This window comes from Podarcis filfolensis (genome assembly GCF_964270895.1).
Source record: "Podarcis filfolensis genome assembly, chromosome: 4".
NCBI lineage: Eukaryota > Metazoa > Chordata > Lepidosauria > Squamata > Lacertidae > Podarcis > Podarcis filfolensis.
Genome location: NC_139607.1, coordinates 27308475 through 27330516, shown reverse-complemented (window position 1 = coordinate 27330516; position 22042 = coordinate 27308475). Strand labels below are relative to the sequence as shown.

Below are 22042 nucleotides of genomic sequence, written 5' to 3'. Positions count from 1 at the left end.
ATTATTGTAGAATACTGTAAGAATGTTTTCAAAGTGGATTGGGGATTTGCTGTAACTTCTTGTGGTAGTTCTGGGCTGTATATGTACACAGTGTGTTTCCACCTTTGGGGTTTGAAGCCAAGCATATAATGTTAACTAACCACAATCCAGTTGTAGTAGTTTATTGAGAAATACTTTTGTTTGATGTGCTCCCATCTGATTTGAAAGTGTAAGCAGCAGTTAAGCTGTAGTGTGTACCTTTGAGTCAGCCATTGTGCATGTGTAGACAACAGTTTGACTGAAGAGTTAGGTGCAGGGAAATAAATTCGGCAATGCTCATTGGGTGAAGACATCTTGCCTGCCTCCCTCTCTGATGTGCACAGCAACATAAAGTGACTTGAAACACAGTGGCTGGAAACAACCTCACTGCATTTTAAGCCACTAATGTGTATACAGTGGTACCTTGGGTTACAGACGCTTCAGGTTACAGACTCCGCTAACCCAGAAATAGTACCTTGGGTTAAGAACTTTGCTTCAGGGTGAGAAATCGTGCGGCGGCAGCAGGAGGCCTCATTAGCTAAAGTGGCAGCTCAGGTTAAGAACAGCTTCAGGTTAAGAACGGACCTCCAGAACGAATTAAGTTCTTAACCCAAAGTACCACTGTATAGCCTAGATAGGTGACAATAAGAAGTCTCTTGTGCCAGGGAACCATCAAAGCACACTGAGGCTCCCAAGAGTACTTTGGATCTGCCACACATCTAATGTCCTAAAAGTGCAGCTTTTAGGAGACAGCCTCAGGAGTTAAATTTGGATCTGTGGATTCTAATTACCGTAGGCCTGCAGGCTGAAGGATTCCTATGCCTGTTGTAAAAGTTTGTAGCGCAGCAGCACCTGAATTTTCATTTAACCAATAACCTGTGTTTGGATGTAACTTGTGTCAGGAAGACAGTGTGAAGAAGTAGTAAGGAATCTGAAATGACAAATGAGGCTAGACAAGAGTATTTACTTCCACACTTAAGACTTGGCAACAATTAAACTGAGGGGGGAAATGCATTCAGGTGATAAGAATATTTTTTTACAATTGTGTGTATGAGTCAAACAAAGCAATGAAAACTTTAATTCTGGTTTAAAGAATAAAATATAGTATCAAATCATCAATTTTGCAGGGGGTTGTTATGACACATATTTAACATGGAAATATAGAAAGTTAGAAAGCCAAGGCAGGAATTCATCAGCTCTTGGACACAGAAAAAAAACATGTTGTAAACTAAATATTTTTCAACATTCACAGTCTTTTTTAGTAACAGATATCACAGGATGCAGTGAAGAGTTTAAAAATACATATGATTATTTTGCATAATAAAATTGGTATAAACAAACACACTGTCACAGTCGTGGGCAGTTCTCTGATGTCAACAGCAGTTGAAGAAGGCATGAGGTGACAAAAATGCACATTACATGATGATGAATCTATTCTAGCATTTTAAAGTCAAGTACTGTGATCTGACATTGATGTTTCTAACATCATATCACTTTCATTCATTTCAATTTCAAAGGTTTCATCTAATGGAGGGGGTGCTTCCGTAGTTCTCCTCTGATGTGGTGCTTCCACTGCCATGATACTACTTTCTTCTAAGGTTTGCTTTTCTATATCAAATTCCAACACGTCCCACGCAGGTGAAATAATGTTCTTTAATGTCTTCATAGTATGCACATCAAAGTCATAGCATCTTAATTTATCCTTAATTGCAGTTCCTGAAAGAGATTGTTAATTTCCGCCATGAGATTGCTTCCATATAAAAATACTATTTCTGTCCAGTCCCATAGACTCTTAAAAGACGAAGTTCACTATCTATAGAATCACATAATTGTAGAACTGGAATGGACCACAGGGACCATCAAGTACACCCCTCTATGATTCATTTTTTACTTTATTATTACATTTTTATCCCACTCCCCCCCCCAGGTGCTCAAGGTGATGTACATGGTTCTGCTCCTTTCCATTTTATCCTCACAACAGCTGTGTGACATAGTTTAAGCTGAGAAACGGTGACTGGCCCAAGGTCATCCAATAAGCTTCATGGCTGAGTGAAGATTTAAACCCTGGCCCTAAATACATCATATTGACTGTAACTTGTACGTCTTTAGATAATTCAGAATGCGCACAGTAATTCCTATGTCAAGAAAGTTAATCTTCTGTTGGTATTTATTTTATGGAACGGCCCCCCAGTGGCAGCATCATCATTAAACTTTGGCAATTGCAGTGGTGGAAGAACTGCATGCAATGCATACTCTACTGCGTAAAGAGACCCCTTACCGTTAGGTCCAGTAGTGACTGACTCTGGGGTTGCAGCGCTCATCTCGCTTTATTGGCCAAGGGAGCCGGCGTACAGCTTCCAGGTCATGTGGCCAGCATGACTAAGCCGCTTCTGACCAACCAGAGCAGCGCATGGAAATGCCATTTACCTTCCCGCTGGAGCAGTACCTATTTATGTACTTGTACTTTGACATGCTTTCGAACTGCTAAGTTGGCAGGAGCAGGGACCAACCAAAGGGAGCTCACTCCATCACGGGGATTTGAACCGCCGACCTTCTGATCGGCAAGTCCTAGGCTCTGTGGTTTAGCCCACAGTGCCACCCGCGTCCCACTCTACTGCGTAGGGAGGAGCAAAACTAATGTTTCCCAAGTTCAACCTACAGATTCTTCAGATGGGGCTAAGAAAGATTCCTGTCTGAATCCATGGAGAGTTATGACTAGTTAGTGGTGGACAGCTTAGCTAGACAGTGCTAAGCTAGGTGAACCAATGGTCTGACCTGGTGTAAGCAGCCTCCCTCTGTTCTTAAACCAAGCTGTAATTTCTTACCAAAATAATTTAATAAAGCCATTGACCTTCTGCCTTCTGGGGGACTTAGCAAATGGTTTACTAGTTATAAGTGTGCCAGTGCTCTTCAAGAAAAAATGTGCTAATGCTCTTCGTGAATGCACATCTGTACTGACAGCCGTAGCGCTGTGGGAACATTTGAATAGCTATAGAGCAGTAACAAAATCGCAGCTTACCAATGTAGGCTTCAGAATCACCAATATACATTTCTATGCAATGTCCAAGCATAGTCACTGAAAACGTATCATCTCTTCTAAGACCAAGGGCCTGATTAAAAAGGACAAATTACAAAATCAAGAAAAGTGAAAGATCATACTGAGCACATCAAGCTTGACACCAATCCCCCCCCCAATTTTATAAAGATTACATACTGTATGAAAATAATCAATTGCACTTTCAAAATTTCCCATCAGACTGTGAATGTATCCAATGGAAGAATAAGTAGAAGCATTCTGAGGAATCAACACTAGAGCTTGACGATGGTATTCAAGAGCTTCTTCATACTTCCTATTAAGAAAAACATGGACAAGGATATTGTTTCATTCACATTATTAGGAAATATAAATAGTAAACAATTGGCCATAAAAAACACATGGTACACTGGGCTGGTTCAGATGTTAAAGCACCCTCCTAACATGGAAAGTAATCTTAGCAGTAGTTCTCTTGGCCATTTCAAAGAATCTCAGCTAAGCATTCCATGCAAACCAGGAATACTGGTTAAAAACAAACAATGGTTATTTGTTCAACCATGAGTTATGAAGCTGGCTTTTAAATAAACCACTGAATTCACACTGTAAGGTGAGCGAAGATGAAATTATTTAAAACTGAAAATAAACTCAGCAGTAGTCTTCCTACCACCTGCATGAGAAAAGAGGAAAGGAGGGAGTGCATGAGCCTGACATTTCTTTAGCGATGCTTGTCCTATATGCTACTAAAACAATGGCTTAGCATTCACACAAACCAGCCCACAGGGTGAAAAGAAGAATGCAGAAGGAAGGAAGGGAAGCTGTGAGATGAGGGGAGGTGTGTGAAGGTGTGCAAGTAGGTGTTGGAAAACTATGAATTTTGAAGGACAATGAAGTTTCACATCCTGGCCTCAGGAACTCTATGAAGTACCTCAGGTCTCTGAGCTTTCACTGTTCTATCATAAAGACTAGAAGCTTGCTTTTTAAAAAATGCAATAGCTGAGATGTTTAGAATACCATATTCCACAATACATTCCACTTCAATATATAATATGAACATGCCAGATAATATAATTAAATGCATACAGAAGGTTTAGTAAAACTGGAATGCCATACCATTTAAGGATAAATACTTAAAATACTAAGTACTGGTAAAAATCGCTGTTCCACTTACTTAAGCTTTCTGCACACATGCCCCAGATTATTCAATAAAGGCTCCCACTTGTCAACCGTCACCTGAAAGACAAAATCACATCTAAAGACAAAATTTTAATGCCTCTAAAACAAAATCTTGATTGAAGTAAACAAGCTATTCCATTGGCTTATTTAAAAAAAATATGAACACCCATGAACCAAAGGATGACTTGCTATTTGAAAACTTTTGGGCAATACCATAGGTGGGAAGGTGGTGATCTGCATATGTATTGCTTCTGGGATATGGGTAGCTTTTAAGCAGAATGCTTGGTGGGATTCTTCAAATATAGCACTTTGGGGTCCTACTTTCAAAACACAAACAGCTGAGATGAAATTATGGCCAACTCTATATCTATATATAAAAATAAAAATAAAATACCTCATTTCCAATGGCTTTGATCTTTTCTAATGCATCAAGAAACCACTTTTCTGCAGTCTTCCAGCTGAAAGAAAATAAGTCACTAAGATAAAACACATTTAGATGTCTATGTCTTATGCATATGTCTCTTCAAATTAACAGCTTATCTATTTTATTACCTATAGGGCCTTGAGTGCAGAAAATGCCATTAGCATGCAGCATTGAAAGATGCCTATGGGATCTCTCTCTTTTTTTTAAAAAGGCAGAGATGTGTTTTGTTAATGATGCTTACTGTTCCAATGTAAAAATAATTCCCATGAGATACAAAAGCAGTGATAAGTACTTAGCTGTTTTTTGAAAACCGCATCTGATCACTGAAGGAAAAAAATAATATATTTCCTAAACTACAGTGATCAGTGACTGTGATAAGTGGTGTAACTGCCATTGCATTGTCAACATGATATAGTTTATATATGAAATAGTTGAAGTGACACATTAATACTAGTACTAAGTTCATTAAGTGCACAAGTGGGCAGTATAATGGTTTCTAGGTTTTGGAGGGGGAGCTATGCAAGAAAGGAAATTATGTGCAGATATCTGGTACAAAGACAACCCAAAGTTAAAAATAGTAACTTACTCTCCATTTTGAAATGCTACCACCCCAACTTCATGCATCACGAAAGGGTCTTCGGGTGCAATACTTAAAGCTTGGCTGAAAAACCGCTCAGCTAATTTTGAGTTGTTGGTCAAGCCGTACTCCAGCCCAATATACAGCATTGGCAAATGGCAGCTACAAAAAAAAGAACACAAACAGTAATTTTAAAAAAACTAATACATGAGGACATTTAAGGCAGCACTGCATTTCATTTAAACAACTCTTTGATCTATAGTTTTAAAAATACTGCAAACACTTTTAAATGGGGGGGGAGACAGAATAGTTAAGTTTCCTTGTTTTGACAAGCATATCCATAATATTGCACTAGTAACTAATGTAAAGCTTACTTTCTAAGAGAAATATTAATTTCACTGCAAATACTGAATACATCTCTGATGGCAGATGTTTTCCCAGTAAATTATTATTTTTGTTTATTTTTCATCCAATATTAATACCCGTTTGCCAAGATGGTTTTATTGAACTACATCCCTATTCCCTGGCAATCTAATTTTGACCTACCCTTTCATCAGCTGGGCTGCAGTGAAGTAAGCAGCCATTGCTTGGTCATGCTCACTTTCAACTGCAAATGAGTGCCCATATGCTATCCATGCTGGTCCATATGTTCTCTCAAGGGTGGTGGCTTTGCTGAAACATAAAAACCAGGTACGTGAAATAAGAGCCAACGAAACCTGCAATGTTAAACGTAATACTTAAAGCTGTAACTCTGAAGTACAACTACTCCGGGAATAGTTATTTACTGAAGTGTGCCAATTCCAGTCTTCAGGCATACAGAAGGTTTCCTGGACCTTACTTAGTTCATCAGTGCTAACAGTACAAGGTTTCTTAAAATGGTAAACTTACAAGACAGCAACCCTTAGGACTACAGAAGACAAAGTGAAACTTACCTAAGGTATCTTCTGGCGTGTTCATTTTTATGGCCAACCATAAGATAATAACATCCTACAGCAAACCAGGAGACCTAATTGCCAGATAAAATTCAAGACATGTTAAAGCACACTACAGCGGTACCTCGGGTTAAGTACTTAATTCGTTCCTGAGGTCTGTTCTTAACCTGAAACTGTTCTTAACCTGAAGCACCACTTTAGCTAATGGGGCCTCCTGCTGCTGCTGTGCCGCCGGAGCACGATTTCTGTTCTCATCCTAAAGCAAAGTTCTTAACCCGAGGAACTATTTCAGGGTAGCGGAGTCTGTAACCTGAAGCGTTTGTAACCTGAAGCATATGTAACCCGAGGTATCACTGTACTGTGCTGTACAGTGTACTGTACTGTACTGTACTGTACTGTACTGATATGACAATTTTGTATGACCAAGTAAGTCAAACTATGACTTACTGAGACTGTGCAAACATGCAAACATACTGTGCCGTGCTGAGTAAGGAAAAGGTTTGGCTTAGCATGCTGTTTGAACTGCAACTTGCGGTTAAACTCTCTCCTCACTAACCACAAGCAGTAGCCCAAAATAAGCCTTGGTGCAGCAGTAAAAAGGACCAAGGAGAAGGAAGGTGGCTGCAAGCTATTTTCCATGGATCCGAATTGGTAAGCCTTGGTTTGGCTTACTGTGTCATGAAAACAAGGCCAATGTATGGGATCGGTTCCATTTAAAATGTAGGAACATCGTGGGTTCAAGCAAACAGCATTAGAAATACGTTCCTTTATTATCACTTTTTTCAAAAGGTAGCAAAGAGACATGTATCAATCAACCAACCTTTCAGCAAGTGCAACAAGTGCACTGCAGTTACCAACATTTTATCCCTTTCCCAAAAGAAATGGTTTGCTGGACTGTTTCTTTATTTTTGTGGCACGGAGTCCACAATATTTAGTGGCTGAGAAAATGTGACTTTGTTGAGCAGCAGGTATACAATTTGTGATTGTCGGTGCTGTGCACACTGTGGTTCAACAACTTGTGGATAGCCAATTTGATTCCATGCGTGATGAGTAGTGCAATCCCTTCTCTACCATGCCTACTCTATTTGTGAAATTTTAAAGATTGGGAAGGGGGGTGTCGAAGGCTAAGCATTTTATGTACCATTAAACTGAGGAATATTCATGTAGCCTATACAGAAAAGTGGTACTACCAATAAGGCTAACATTATAATAAACTGTTAATTACCATAATAATGGTAATAACATTTCACTTTAGATGTATATGCTACTATATGGGTCCTAACCTTACTTTTAAACTTTTTTTTGATGGCATTCATAGCACATTTATTAAACAAAGAACAGAAGTACAACTTACAGGATTATTTGGGTATAAATCCACCAGTTTATGGGAAAGGTAGAAAAGTTCTAGGAAGAAGAAATATATTTATGTTAAACAATACTTTATATGTAGCAGCTCGTCTTGAATGTTGATAAAATAAAGTGTTATGCCTTTTTGTTCACATTTTTATTGGATTGAAAATGATAATCAGAATAAAGCTGTCAGCTGTTTCTCTCAAACTATCCCATATAATATATTCTTATGTTTTCAAGTCTATTTTCAAAGGCGCTCATTCACAACTCATGCTAAGGCAAACTATGGTTTACCAAAACCATGCAAATGTGTTGGCTCTTGGAGACAACGGGCACCCGTTTTGCTTCTTGACAGTCCTTTAACCATAGCGTGGCATGGCAGCCATGCCAGGGTTTAGCTTAGCATGCCATGTGAACCCAGGATTGTGGCTAAGGTCTCCACATTAACCATAGAGCAAACCTGGGCTAGAGATCATGGCTAAGGAGGAAGGATCTTAATCACAATCCTGCATTCGGGCATCACCATGGTTTAGCTGTTACATGCTAAAAGTTCTGGGTCAGTGGGGGAGCGCCAGGAGCCAGGACATTTGCGAGGTCCTAATGAGTCACAGAAGGGACGCGAGTGGCGCTGTGGGTTAAACCACAGAGCCTAGGACTTGCCGATCAGAAGGTCGGCGGTTTGAATCCCCACGACGGGGTGAGCTCCCATTGCTTGGTCCCAGCTCCTGCCAACCTAGCAGTTCGAAAGCACGTCCAAGTGCAAGTAGATAAATAGGTACCGCTCCGGCGGGAAGGTAAATGGTGTTTCCGTGCGCTGCTCTGGTTTGCCAGAAGCGGCTTAGTCATGCTGGCCACATGACCCGGAAGATGTACGCCGGCTCCCTCGGCCAATAAAGCGAGATGGGCACCGCAACCCCAGAGTCGGTCACGACTGGACCTAATGGTCAGGGGTCCCCTTTACCCTTTAATGAGTCACAGTCGGCTTACCATGCCATATGAACCAGGCTACTGACAGCTACTCTAGCCTGGTCAGCATATTTGACAATCTTAACATAAAATATTCCGTAGATAATTTTTACTTAACATGTTATAGTTCAGTATAGCAGCTTTTGCATTTAGTAGTGTGGCTGCCAGTTTTCTTTACAATAGGAAGCCAACTTTGTCGCTAGAAACAAGGGAATCAGTAGTCCTCATCCCTTGGGGTGGGCCTTCCACTGAGCAAGATTTCACATTTCATTTAACTATTTTCCACTACGGATGACTCAATGTTACAATTTTTTTCCTGGCGCTCCACTGAAAGCATACACATTTCTCCTTTAAAAATTAAAAAAGGAGGAATTGATTTTAAGAATTGTATAATATTAACTACTTAAGTAGCATCTTAATAGCTGCAAATTATAAAGGCATAAAATGCAAATATACTGTCTAACAGGATGAATAATTTTCTGCCTTTAAATGAGAAAATGGACTCATTTCTACTGCAGAACCAGCAGAAATGTGTAGCAGGAACCCCTCAATGAAAGAGTGAAATATAGCTATATTAATTTTAGTTAATATCAAATCCATCATATATGGATTAACACACAAATACGGGTCCTTATGCTTTCTTTATGACTACCCATCAATATCTGTCTACAAAATCTCATATTTTATTTATTTATTAAGGCTTGCCTTCAATGCGGCTTGTCTAGGAGAGGAACAGAATTCTACCCATGCAGCAGGACTTCACCTTCTCTTGCTTTCTCCTAAAGCTTCCCTTGCATCCTAAAATTCTGCTCCAAAAGGCTGAGACACCCCCCTCCGAGTAGATTTTGGGGGTGTGCAGGAGGAAGGAGATGAGGGTTAAATCCTGTTGAATGAGTAAAAAATCTGCTTGTTCTGTGTTGAATTCTGGCCTATGGAGCCAATCCTTCCTCCAAGTGGCAAGACATGGTTCTCTCCTATACTATTTTATTTTCACAACCACTTTGTGAAATAGGTTAGGCTGAGATTTAGAGACTAACCAAGGCCACCCAATGAGCTGCAGGGTGGAGTGGAATTTGAACACAGCTCTAGAACCCTGGTCCTTGTTCTACTCACTACACCATGCTAGCTCTTAACTCCTGAATTAGAGCTGAAAGGCCTATTCAGGAGTCAATGCAAAATATAAATAAATAAATAAAAATAGACCAGGAATCCCTTTAAAAATAATTAATATTCAATTTGTATTAAAACACCTTCTCACCATTTGCTTTATTCAGCTCCACAAGTGTCCCAATATGCACAGGTAAACAACTGGCATGGAATGGATCCTTTTCCATTACTCTAAAAATAAGCGGAAATAAAAACCCTCAAGGGACAGTAACTTAATAAAAATTAAGGCGCAAATAGATGATTGTTCTTGCAAAATATGGTAGAATTGCTTATTACTTTGTATCCTTCCCATCATACAAAGTACTCAGAGAGGCACTAAAAGACTGTAGTTTTCAGCTCCAGATATTAAAGTTCCCCCCCCCCAATTTTTGTAAAATAGGAATATAGAAAGGTGCCCTATACTGAATCAGACCATTAATCCATTTAGCTGAGTATTGTCTACAATGACTGGCAACAGCTCTTGAGGGGTTCAGGCAAGAGTCTCTCCCACCCACACCTGGAGATACTGGGAAACTGAACCCAGGACATTCTGAACATGAGGAACTGAGCCACGGCCCTTCGCCGCTGGGGAAAGAAGATTAGACTCAGCATTCGCTCAACAGTCATTCGCTCCATCCAGTCATGACTTGCTGACAAATGTTATCTGTGAATACAGTCATACCTCAGAAGTCGAATGGAATCTGTTCTGGAAGTCCGTTCAACTTCCAAAATGTTTGAGAACCAAGGCGTGGCTTCTGATTGGCTGCAAGAAGCTCCTGCAGCCAATCAGAAGCCGTGGAAGCTGTGAAGGATGTTCAGGTTCCAAAGAACATTCACAAACTGGAACAATCACTCTGGGTTTGCGGCGTTTGGGAGCCAAAACGTTAGTCTCACAAGACGTTCGACTTCCAAGGTACGACTCTACTATTTTACTTTGCTAGACATACTGTACACTTAAAAACACATTGTGTGAAATAGCTTTCTTTGTGCCCTGCTTATAATTATCCACTTCCAAATGCACATATTTGGTAAATGAATAGCTAAACCCAGAGCTGGGGAACCTGTGGCCCTCCAGATGTTGCCAGACCACCATGGATGAAGGAATGGATGAAATTTAAAGACTATTTAGTTAAATATGCTAAGATAACTTAATTGGAAAAACTTGAAAATACCAGATAGGCTTAGGATTTAAATATGTGATGTTAGAGAATAATATGTTTAAAGTTAAAATGAAAAGAAAGAATGATGTTAAGGATTAAGTTAATTTTATGAGAAATTTGGTTTTGGAAAACTGTTACAATGATATACACTGAAACTCAGCAGGGGGACTCGAGGAAGTTATTTAACAATGTTACTAAGATTGGATTAAGTACAGTTAAGATTTATATTTGTTTGTTTGTTTAAAAATTTTGGAAAATCAATTAAAAAAATTGGAAAAAAAACCAACCCAACAACTTGCACTATACCCAACTACTGTCCCTGCTGGCAGCAGTTTATGGGAGTTGTAGTCCAGCAATATCTGGGGGACAAACCTCCGCAACCCTGATCTTATCTCATCAAAACTATCATACATTTATCCCCCAAACCTTTAGTAAAAGACTGAGAAAAGGCTAACAGGCAAGGTGTAAGTGATACAATGACAGCTGGTGGGATTCCAAACGGTAGCAACCAACAATTAACACATCCAGGCTTTACATTCATCTCCGCTCTATGAAAAGATGCTTTCAGTAAAGAGTGAACAATTATCTACTGGCTTCCACAATTGAGTGGTTTCAAATAAATGCTATTTTGTAAGAGGCTGTTGATATATGTACTCACAGAGAAGTGAGCTTGTAGCACATCTTGAAATCGCAGTTATAGTAATGCCTTTCTGCTAAAGACACGACGACATCCAGATTATCTTGGAGACCATCTACAGATTCAGGGATCAACGTTTCACTGGGCTTATTATACTGAAAGAGAGAAGAAAGGTCAATAGAGAACCATGTGGTTGCTCAGATCCATAATACCATTATTGCTAGAGGGCAATGACATACCTCCTCCCGCCCCTATTAGGCTTTGGTTCAGAAGCTTCCACTTTGTCTGGAAAGGTGGCAGGCAAGACCTAACAAGATAGCAAGAACCAGCAAATGCATTTTGCTCTAACACCTTCTTTTCAGATGGATGACGGAGTGTCCATTAAACTCGGTTCTTAATCCAAACAAGGCCATGCTGTATCACCTATCAGTTGGCTTACCGAGTGCCCTGAGACAGGGTATCGACATTTAAAAAAAACACTGTAAAAGCCTCATAAATTCAAGCAGTCCTATTGTTAAGGGTGGCGACGGGGGTGGGTGGGGGTGGGGCGGAGATTGCCATCCTTTCTGTTCACATGAAAGACAATCCACCAGGATCATTCCGTTCTTCCATGGGTCTTTGTTTCTACAATAATAGCCAGATTGCCTGAATAGACCTGTATGGTTTAGGAGGTAGTCTTCTCACACAATGAGGGTGGGAGTAGGGAAAAGGCATCTAGAGCTGCCCTTCCTGCTATTCATATCAACAGCTACATTTTACAATTAAGGTTCTAAACTGTGTAGGGAGCCTTCATGAGTATAGCAGACTTGCTGCTGCAGATGTTTGCCCTTCAATGCATGACAAGCGGCAAGGAAATGTGATGGCAACACAGTGAAAGGCGCATAGCTAGCGAGAGCATCTATGCTCTCCACTGATGAGGTTCTAATTGTGTGAGGAGCAGAATACATACATAGGGCTACAGAGTTTTCCAAATGATAATCTGAACCTGATCTTAGCTTCATATTTTGAAAACTGTTTCCATTATAGCCATTATGACGCTTCTAGAATTATTAAATATACATAGCATATCATATTTGGATACACTGAAAGCTTTCGAGGGGTGAATTCTGATTGATTGATTAATAAATAGTATGCAAGGCCACAATAACTGATGCAAACTGCTAAGACACAAAAAGAAGCAAATCGTAGGTGCTAAGATGCAAAATACAGGCTATTGGTTACAGTAAAGTATATGTAACAGAATGTTATCAAATTTACATTTGAATCAGTGTAGATTTCTTTTAAACTACAGTACTATTACCTTTTTTAATTTGTTCTCAAACAGAAAATGTAGCAATACTACTTCTTCTTCTGTGCACTGTTTTCCTAGAGGTAGAGATTCCAGCAGCTCTTTTTCTGAACACATCAGTTACAAAAGTGAATTCCAGAAGAATGGTAGAGAATAAGAAAAACACAATAAAACATCAAACATTAAAAACTTCTCTAAATAGGGAGGGTAAGTGATACAATATACTTCGTGGCATTGCATTTGTATGGTGTAATTCATATGGATCAAATTACACATTGTTTGGGATGAAATTTTCCATATTTGTACAATGGTATAAATGTGGTGCGTTATTTCACTGAACATGAGATTTGCGGCAGGAGCAGTGCTCAGGTAAAAATGTTTCAACTGCTACCACATACAGCATCATAAAACATGTTGCATTGAGATATAAGGTTCTGATATACAGTCAATCTTTCTAGAGAATTAGGAACACTCTGCTACTTCCTATGTATGTTTACCTGTCTTTGTCTATTCTGCTGGGAGCTGCCCAGAGTGACTGGGGAAACCCAGCCAGATGGACAGGGTATAAATAATAAAGTTATTATTATTATTCTATAAATATGTCTCCAAAACTTTTAGAGCCTGTGCTTCCCTTCTGAATTTCCTCTGCCCTGTGCCTTTCTCCTCTCTCCTGTCCTGCAAATCTTACAATCTGACACCAATAACACATTCCAGAAGTGAGCATGTGGAGTTATGTGCCATCATATGCAGTTATGTACCATTGATAGATTGGGGTGGAAAATAGAAGGGGAAAAGATTTCCCCCCTAAAAATCACATTCAGCAGCACTTCCTTTTCGGGATGATAAAATAGCAGAGATGTGAATCACCGTCTTTTTTCCCCCAGGGAGGCATGAGATCTTAGCTGGTAGGGTCAAAGGTTCCTAGAAATTCTCTCTCTCTTCCTGTAATTCCTTCTGCCTTAGAAACACCATACCCCAAAAGGGAGGCTTGCTTCATAATTTAATAAACACTAGCCTATTCATTGCAGGGAATGGTAGGGAAGCAGGATGACAATGGCATTCACACACCAGTTTGAAGGCTGTATTTTATATTCGGACTGATGAAATGCCTATCATTATGGCAGAAAAGAAGTAAAAGAGGATTTGCAGGATCACCATCAGTGGGGGAAGGTGCTGCTGGTTTTACCTTTAACTGCAGCATTGCCTTCAAATTCATTTTCATGGGGGGAATAAAACGTACTTTAGCCATTTCCTAATACAAGGAAGGGAAAGTAAAGAGTACCGCATGCACGGGTGCAACTGAGCCGAGGGCTACCACACTGAGCATGTTGCTATCACATGATGGCAGCAGTGCTGGCTGAGGATCCAGTAGATCCTGTGTCAGCCCAGCCTTTCCTCCACAAAAACACCCTGCTTTGGAGCATTCTGAAGTCTACAGCCACTAGGAACACCACTGCTGGCATCTTCCATCCAAACTCTGTTTGGATGGGCACACAGGGATGCTCCATGGTGACAGGACTTCCCTGCCAGGGGCAGAGTTTCCTCATTGGTGGAGGCTGGTGGCACCAGACAGTGCTGGGCAGAGGGACACCTCCACTTCAAAAACAAAACATAAAAAACCTCCAGCAAGGAAGACTGTGAGTTTGAGCTGCTCTGTCGGCTTTGGAGAATAACCAGCAAAGTTTATTTATTTTGAAAACTGGTATCTCTATTCAATGGCTGAAATAATTTAATATTTTGTTGATTAAAACAGTTTTTTGGACAAAGAGAAATAATGTTTTAAAACTGTAGGGGTGATGAGAGTTATCCAAACCTTCTTCTGCTGTCAGCATATGGTGTGATGTTAAAAGGTCAAATGCTTCAAAGCAGTAAACATCGAGTTTCAAGGCCTCTTTGTAGCTGAATGTTGCCAGGGTTCTGTTATCAAGTGCATCATAGATCTTCCCACGCAAAAGGCAAATAGAGCTCTTGATCTGATGGGAAAGAATAGGTGGAGGTCAGAGAAGGAATTAGTGTTTGCAGTTTGATTCTGAGCACAAATTAAAACTTAGAAACAAAAAAATGAATTTTATTCATCAGATTGGACCATTCACACTGCATAAAATTAATAGTTAAGTGTGTTATACATCTGTACAGTGGTTAACCATGGCATAGCCCATGAGGTGTGTACTTGATTCATGTGTGTCTTTACTCTATTTATACAAACACGAACCTTTTAAAGATGAAATACTGTTTTTACAAAGCTAAAATTTAAAGACATAACACAAGGCTATTGCAAATTAACATCACCACAAAGCCTTCTAGTTACTTTTCCTGCAGCCTTGAATACATCATATGCTTACATTAATTTATATCTGTCAATATGTTACTCACTGAAGATTGTGAAACCTCCCAGTCATTGGAACAGTCCTTTGGACCACTTTCATCCTTACAATATTTTTCGAACAGTCTTTTGTTGATCGGCTCTTCCATGTCAAGAATATCAAGAGCCTGTTGATATTCTTTTGCAGCATACTGTACAGAGAAACTCAAAGTTATGTTATGTTTAAAGTGGCAATGCAAAAAGTAATATTTTTTTAAAGAGCTCATCCACCAGCAGTCTGACATAATTCATTCTGAACAACAACTTTACACATATAAACACACATACCACTTTTGGTTGTTATACAGGCATACAAAGTCTAAAGCCATTTCAACCTCAACGTCCACAGAGCTGCCTCTTTTTTGTTAGTTTCATTTAGTCCCTACATTCTCTATTTCCCTTTAAACCTTTGCCACCATACCAAGACTAGCTTTCTGTGCTTATTACTTTGTTCTTCTGTTTCCCACAGAGCTGTATTTCCTACTGGGCTTACTGGCGAGTTGTGCCCGGGTGCTGGCCTCTCAGGGGCGCCACAGTGAGTGGGGGAGCTGCATGGTTTTGCCGGTGGCCTCCCCTTTCCCTGCAGGCCTGCCAGCTGTGCGCTGTCAACCATATGGCTGGGGAGCATGCAGCTTGCCTCCCAAGCCTCCACAGGAGGAGAGCAATCCCTGCAGAGGCTTAGGATGGAAGCTGCGCCCCACCAACTATATGGCTGGCAGGCGTGCAGCTTCCTTCCCAAGCCTCCGTGGGAGGAGAGCAATCCCCACAGAGGCTTGGGGAAAGGTCAACAACTCTGGGAAAGGGGGAGTAGCACCGGAGGGATCTTTGAACCACGTGCCAGATATGCTTAAGACGGCCCTGGTTTCCCACCCTATTCCTACTGCATATTATTTAGATGTGAGCTTTCAAGAAAGGAATGTGTGTTTCCTTTATTCAATAGTGTTAACTGTCCTGAATCTTCAATACGCACAGCTTTAAAATAATTATAGCATTTAAACTACCATTTGAATTGCAGTATATTTTAAGCTAGCAGTTAAAAATAGTTCAGGTTTTCACATTTCTATCTCAGCTGCAGAAATAATCCCTTCTGCCATGTGATTTTCTTATACATACTGGCTGCTTAGTGAAGAATCATTCTAATGTAAGTAAATACTTACATGACATCTAGCAGCGAGGTATCGACATGCTTCATATAACTAAGGGAGAAATTAAAATTGTGTAAATACTTTTGCACTTTGAAAAGGTATAACTTTTTAAAGAATAAAGATGGTGATGCCTGGCATAGCATTGTGATTCTTCTACTTTGTACTTTCAATTCACAAGTCTGTTTATCATATTTTGTCCAGTTCCTTTAATACATTCTGCATGCCAAGAGTCAACTCTTCCATTGCCTTTCTAACTGAACTGCTCTCTATCATCTCCCTTCTGCCAACATAGATCCTGCTGACTTAATTAATCTTGAAAGAATCCTATTTATCTATGTATTAAAAGAAAGAAAGAAAATCTAGGAAACAGAAGGAATGTTTTCAATAAAAATTGTCTTACGCTACTTTGCTTTTCTGTAACCACTACCCACCGCTGGCTTCAGCAAGACACCTGTGAGCAGGTTAGCAGTTTATGTTACCACTTCTATGCTATTTGTATTTCTTACTTTACTCCCATTGCTTCTGCAGTATTGGCTTAACTGCTATCAGCACCTATAATTTCAATAGTTCCTCGTGTTCCATTCCATCTTATCCCCATTTGGTGCTTTGACTATTTTCTCATATGTTACCTATTTCATAAATTATTACAGAAGGTGTAGCAACCAGCATGTCTGACAATGCTCAACTTAGCAACTTGTACAACAAACTGAAAAGGCTAAAATGGAAGAAACAAGACTGGTCTGCAGTATCTTACCTTATCTAGTTTTCTTGACCTAAGGGCATGTGCTGCCCTGTGGTACTGCGCTGTGAGGTAAAGACACTGAGCCAGCCAATAGATATCCTGTGGGTCTTCTAAAAAAGAAATAGCCACACAACTTTATCCAATATGATCCCCCACAAAACTCACGTGCTTTATCTTGCTTGTATGGAATATATTTCGTTCACAGCACGTTAAAAAAACAGCAACACTTAATTTACCAAAAGCAAGTATTTCTATAATTGATAAATTAAAGAACAATAAAAAATCCTATCTTTATCAACCTGAGAAAAATGTCTAAGCACTAAGTTAAACCAACCATTAGAATTTTGCATTGCATTTAACAGTCTTTTAGACATAAGGGTGTAAACAATGGCCACATGACTGCAATTTTGGAGATAATGTGCATCATTTACAAGCATTACAAACATTTACTAGGGAAATAGATATACTACCCTGCAAATTCACTGTCATTTTTTTTACACCAATGCAAGCCAGATCAGAGTTACTGTATCTCAATGATGGTGAAACACCACAATGTTGGAAGTTTTTATTCATATAAATCAGTTATGGGAAATCTCTGGATGTGGACCTGCCAAACCTCCCCATTTGGCCCACCAGCAGGTTTCCAACAAGTCACACCCTCCTGCTCTGCATGTGATGTTCTATATGACATCAGTTGTAGGGCTGGTCGATATTTCTCTCCCTGATAAAAGTGGGATTTGCAAGCACAACCCATCACTGATCAGCTGACCATGAGCGCCTGAAAAGTGCTACACTATGCAAGTGCTGTTGAAAAGCTGATCATTGATGTTTGCAAAGTGCAAACAGGAGTTTGGCTTACAGGTGGGCAGACCCACCCACCTGTCAAGCTTTGCCTGCAGGTGGTGGAGCAAGTAAGGATCCATCCTGCTGGCTTGATCCAGTTTCCCACCTCTGCTGTAAATACAGTACTTCAAAGGTATCAACCCAAGCAATCCAAGCCTGAAAGACATGTCATGGTCTTTCTGAAGAAAAATAAACACAATATAGGAAAGGAAAATTCGTTTAGAAGACACTTCCCAAAAATAGTTTTAGAAAAGTTGACTGCTGTATAATTAAAGTTAAATATGTAACTTACCATGAGACAATGAAGCTACTTTATCTGCCCAAAACAGAGCACTTTGATACTGTTGCTATTTTTAGGGGCAAAGAAAGAACAAGCATTACACATGTTTCTCCTATAACAAATTGTATTGATTACATTTGATTCCCACCCTTTATCCAAGGGACTCCAGGCAACATACATGGTACCCTCCCCTGCTGTCACCTCCCAGTTTTATCTTTTTATCTACTCTGTGAGGTAGATTAGGCTGAGATAGTATGACTTGGCTCATAGTCACTCAGAGAATTTTATAGATGGGTGGGGATTTCAACCTTTGTCTCCTTAGACTTTCTCTAACAAAACTGGATTATTGCACATACAAATAAGCAATGAATTTTTACTTGTCCACCAGGAGAGAACCAATCCGGTATTACTATATATACAATCCATTTGATCATTTTGCAAATGAAGAATTGAAGCTAAATGACCCACCCAGAACAATCAACACTTTGAGACACTGAACTATCACCAAGAGAAGGACTGTAAATTTATATTGGAAGGGCCTCCTGTACGTTTAACTACAGCATGTCGGACAGAAACTGTGCCACTCACTGAAACCACTTCTCTCCGCTAGGAAAGGCACATAGCTTCTAACAGGTAAGTAATGTGGCGGTGGCAACCAGGGACTGGTAGGGAGAAAGACAAGACAGGTGAACAATAGGTGGAGCCAGAGCCAACAACAGGCACATCTAGCTAATTCTAGTTTGATAGAATCATAGAACCCGTAGAGCTGGAAGGGGTCATGAGGGTCATCTAGCCCAACACCCTGCATGGGCGTAGCCGGGATTTATGTCGGGGAAACAGGCTTTATGTTGGCGGGCAGGCGGGCAGAACCGAACTATTAGTTAAGTATTTCTACTCATTTACAGTGGTACTTCGGGTTACATATGCTTCAGGTTACTGACGCTTCAGGTTACAGACTCTGCTAACCCAGAAATAGTATCTCGGGTTAAGAACTTTGCTTCAGGATGAGAATAGAAATCATGCTCCAGTGGTGCGGAGGCAGCTGGAGGCCCCATTAGCTAAAGTGGTGCTTCAGGTTAAGAACAGTTTCAGGTTAAGAATGGACCTCCAGAACAAATCCCCACGTTGGGGTGAGCTCCCGTTGTTCGGTCCCTGCTCCTGCCAGCCTAGCAGTTCAAAAGCACGTCAACGTGCAAGTAGATAAATAGGTACCGCTCCGGCAGGAAGGTAAACGGCATTTCTATGCGCTGCTCTGGTTCGCCAGAAGCGGCTTAGTCATGCTGGCCACATGACCTGGAAGCTGTACGCCGGCTCCCTCAGCCAATAAAGCGAGATGAGCACCGCAACCCCCGAGTCGGCCACGACTGGACCTAATGGTCAGGGGTCCCTTTACCTTTACCACTGTACAGTGGTACCTCGGGTTAAGTACTTAATTCGTTCCGGAGGTCTGTTCTTAACCTGAGGCTGTTCTTAACCTGAAGCACCACTTTAGCTAATGGGACCTCCTGCTGCCACCGCGCTGCCGGAGCACAATTCTGTTCTCATCCTGAAGCAAAGTTCTTAACCCGAGGTAGTACTTCTGGGTTAGCGGAGTCTGTAACTTTCTGTAACCTGAAACGTATGTAACCCAAGGTACCACTGTACTTCATTTAGGTCATGACTCCCCTGCAATGCAGGAATCATTTGCCCAACGTGCGGCTCGAACCCACGACCCTGCTGAGATCTACAAGGGCAACACCTTAGGAAGAGGCAGCTGACTGCCTGCACCAACCCTTAGGCTGCCTGCAAGTAAGAAGAAGGCAGGCAATTGTTGGCGGGGGGGAGGGTTTGAGAGGAGGGTGAGCTGAGGCTGAGCTTCCCGTCCAAAAAAGAGTGGGCGTCGGTGGCGGCTAAGGAGGGACGTTGGGGACCCCGAGAGAACGACGTGGGGGGGGAAGCGTCTCCCCACCTTTCTCGCCTTGGCTCACCTGGTCTATGTACTGCCTCACCCGCTTCCGGAGGCGTTCCAGGTTCATTTCCCCGCACAGACCCCTCGGGGGAAGCCGGCCGGCCAAGCCGCCGCCTCGCCTCGAGCTCCTTCCCGTTAAACAACCACCGCTCGCGGCTCCTCTGACAAGGTCCGTCGGCAATAGCGCTCCCCCGCGACATCGCCTCGGTGCAACAGTCATAATTGCACCCTCGGAAACGCCGCCCCTGCGCTCGACGTTCCGGCTGTTCCTCGAGGCGTGGAAAATACAAACAAACCGCTGGCGTTTTTAAATTTGCACAGAGCGAGCTAAGGGGCGGGGTAAAGTTTTGTTTAGGCGGGCGACGGGGTTATCGCTGCTGTTGATATTGGTTTTTCCGTATCCCCCCCCCCCCCAGATCTTATGAAATATTGGTTTGTTTATATTTATTTGATGAATTGATTTATATACCGCCCTTCATCAGGGTAGTTCACAGACAGAGCCGGATTTAGGTTTGATGAGGCCCTAAGCTACTGAAGGTAATGGGTCCCTTTATATGTCCAGCTGTCCTTTGTCAACAACAAATTGTCGCTGTTTTTCGTGTTGAATAGATTCTAAATGGTAATTTATGGACCTTAGAGGTATCTAAAGCCATTTGCACATAACAAAATATTGTAGTTTTTATTTTATTTGTTTTTTATCTTATATTTTGGAAATGTACATCCAGTGGTTTTTTTCCTTCTAATTTTTTGGGGGGCCCCAAGAGAGTGGGGTCCTAAGCTGTAGCTTGTTTAGCTTATACGTAAATCCGGCACTGTTCACAGATACAGGATAAAAAACATGAAGTAAAACAAAATAGCAAAATGATAACACCACCCCATTCCCACAGACACATATAAAAAAAAAGGCTGTGAGGATATCAATTAGCAAAAGGCCTAGTTAAAGAGGAATATTTTTTTGCCTGGTGCCTAAAGACATATAATGAAGGCGCCAGGTGAGTCTCCCTGGGGAGAGCATCCCACAAATGGGGAGCCACTGCAGAAAAGGATCCGTTCTCGTGTTGCCACCCTCTGGGCGGTTTATATGGGGAGAGGAGGTCCTCAGGGTAATGCGGTCCTGAGCTCGATTCGGTTGTGTACTTTTGATGTGTTTTATTTATGGTTTATGACTACTTTTGTCCTGTTGGTGACTACGCGAATCTTTTTATGTTGTAAACCACTACGAGCGAGGTTTTAACTATGGAAAGGCAGCACACAGATAAAAGACTACTGTCAGGACAGGATGAAAGAATGAAGCAAGTCGTGGCTTAATAGCAGCAGTCCCAGAAAGATGTGATGAAACCAGTTGGTGATAAGATTCTAACTCCCATCATCCCTGACTACTGGCTATCTAAGGCTGATGGAAGCTGGAATCCAAAAACGTTTAGAGAGGCACCAGTGCCCCATCCTTTGTGCACCCATTTTCTACAACCAAGTCTATTCTGTTTGTTTTGGTAGCAGCCCTTCGTCTGCATGTAACCTGATTAATCAAGATGGGGTCTCAGAAGCTGGACAGGTTTGGGCCATTACATTACCACCTAAGTTTTTGTAGCAGACTCCTAAGAGAACACTTCATCTTTATTGTCACCGGAGGAAGACTTTAAACATTTTATGAAGACAACTGGCCTTTATTTCAATAGCACTTACTTTCAAGTAGTATGTTTCAACTTTTGTTTTTATCCAATGCCACTTTACTTCCACTAAGGGAACTCAAAGCAGCTAACATTAGATACAAATAATCAAGACAAATATAAAGAAGCATGATAAAAGAATAATAATAGTAATACCAATAATACTACAAATGAACTGAACAGATCATCAGTTCATCTTTTCCCAAAGTCATCTTAAGAGTCAGGTCTTCATTTGGCACCACAAAACATGTAGTATGTGGGGATGTCAACATTATTTTATTTCTTGGCTGAATATCTTCTTTAGTTGCTTAATTTCTCTCTGCATAGCTTGACACAGGGAATCCTATGAT

At 40.9% G+C, this 22042-nt stretch overlaps 1 protein-coding gene across 2 annotated transcripts; it reads right to left on the bottom strand.

The window, feature by feature from the left end:
• Window positions 1-962: 962 nt before the first annotated feature.
• Window positions 963-20213, bottom strand: CDC16 (cell division cycle 16). Of its 2 annotated transcripts, XM_083610689.1 has the most exons (18): window positions 20045-20213; window positions 18090-18144; window positions 16967-17064; window positions 16225-16263; window positions 15079-15219; window positions 14519-14678; window positions 12718-12812; window positions 11439-11572; window positions 9733-9812; window positions 7513-7562; window positions 6159-6232; window positions 5773-5898; window positions 5236-5388; window positions 4620-4683; window positions 4221-4282; window positions 3233-3368; window positions 3038-3128; window positions 963-1734 (listed from the first exon to the last, which is right to left on the bottom strand). In XM_083610689.1, the coding sequence occupies exons 1-18, from the start codon at window positions 20090-20092 to the stop codon at window positions 1469-1471; spliced, it is 1872 nt and encodes a 623-aa protein (XP_083466815.1). In that variant the 5' UTR covers window positions 20093-20213; the 3' UTR covers window positions 963-1468. The 2 variants fall into 2 exon arrangements, with proteins under 2 accessions (XP_083466815.1, XP_083466816.1); XM_083610690.1 differs by lacking the exons at window positions 18090-18144; window positions 20045-20213 and adding an exon at window positions 17834-17976.
• Window positions 20214-22042: the final 1829 nt, after the last annotated feature.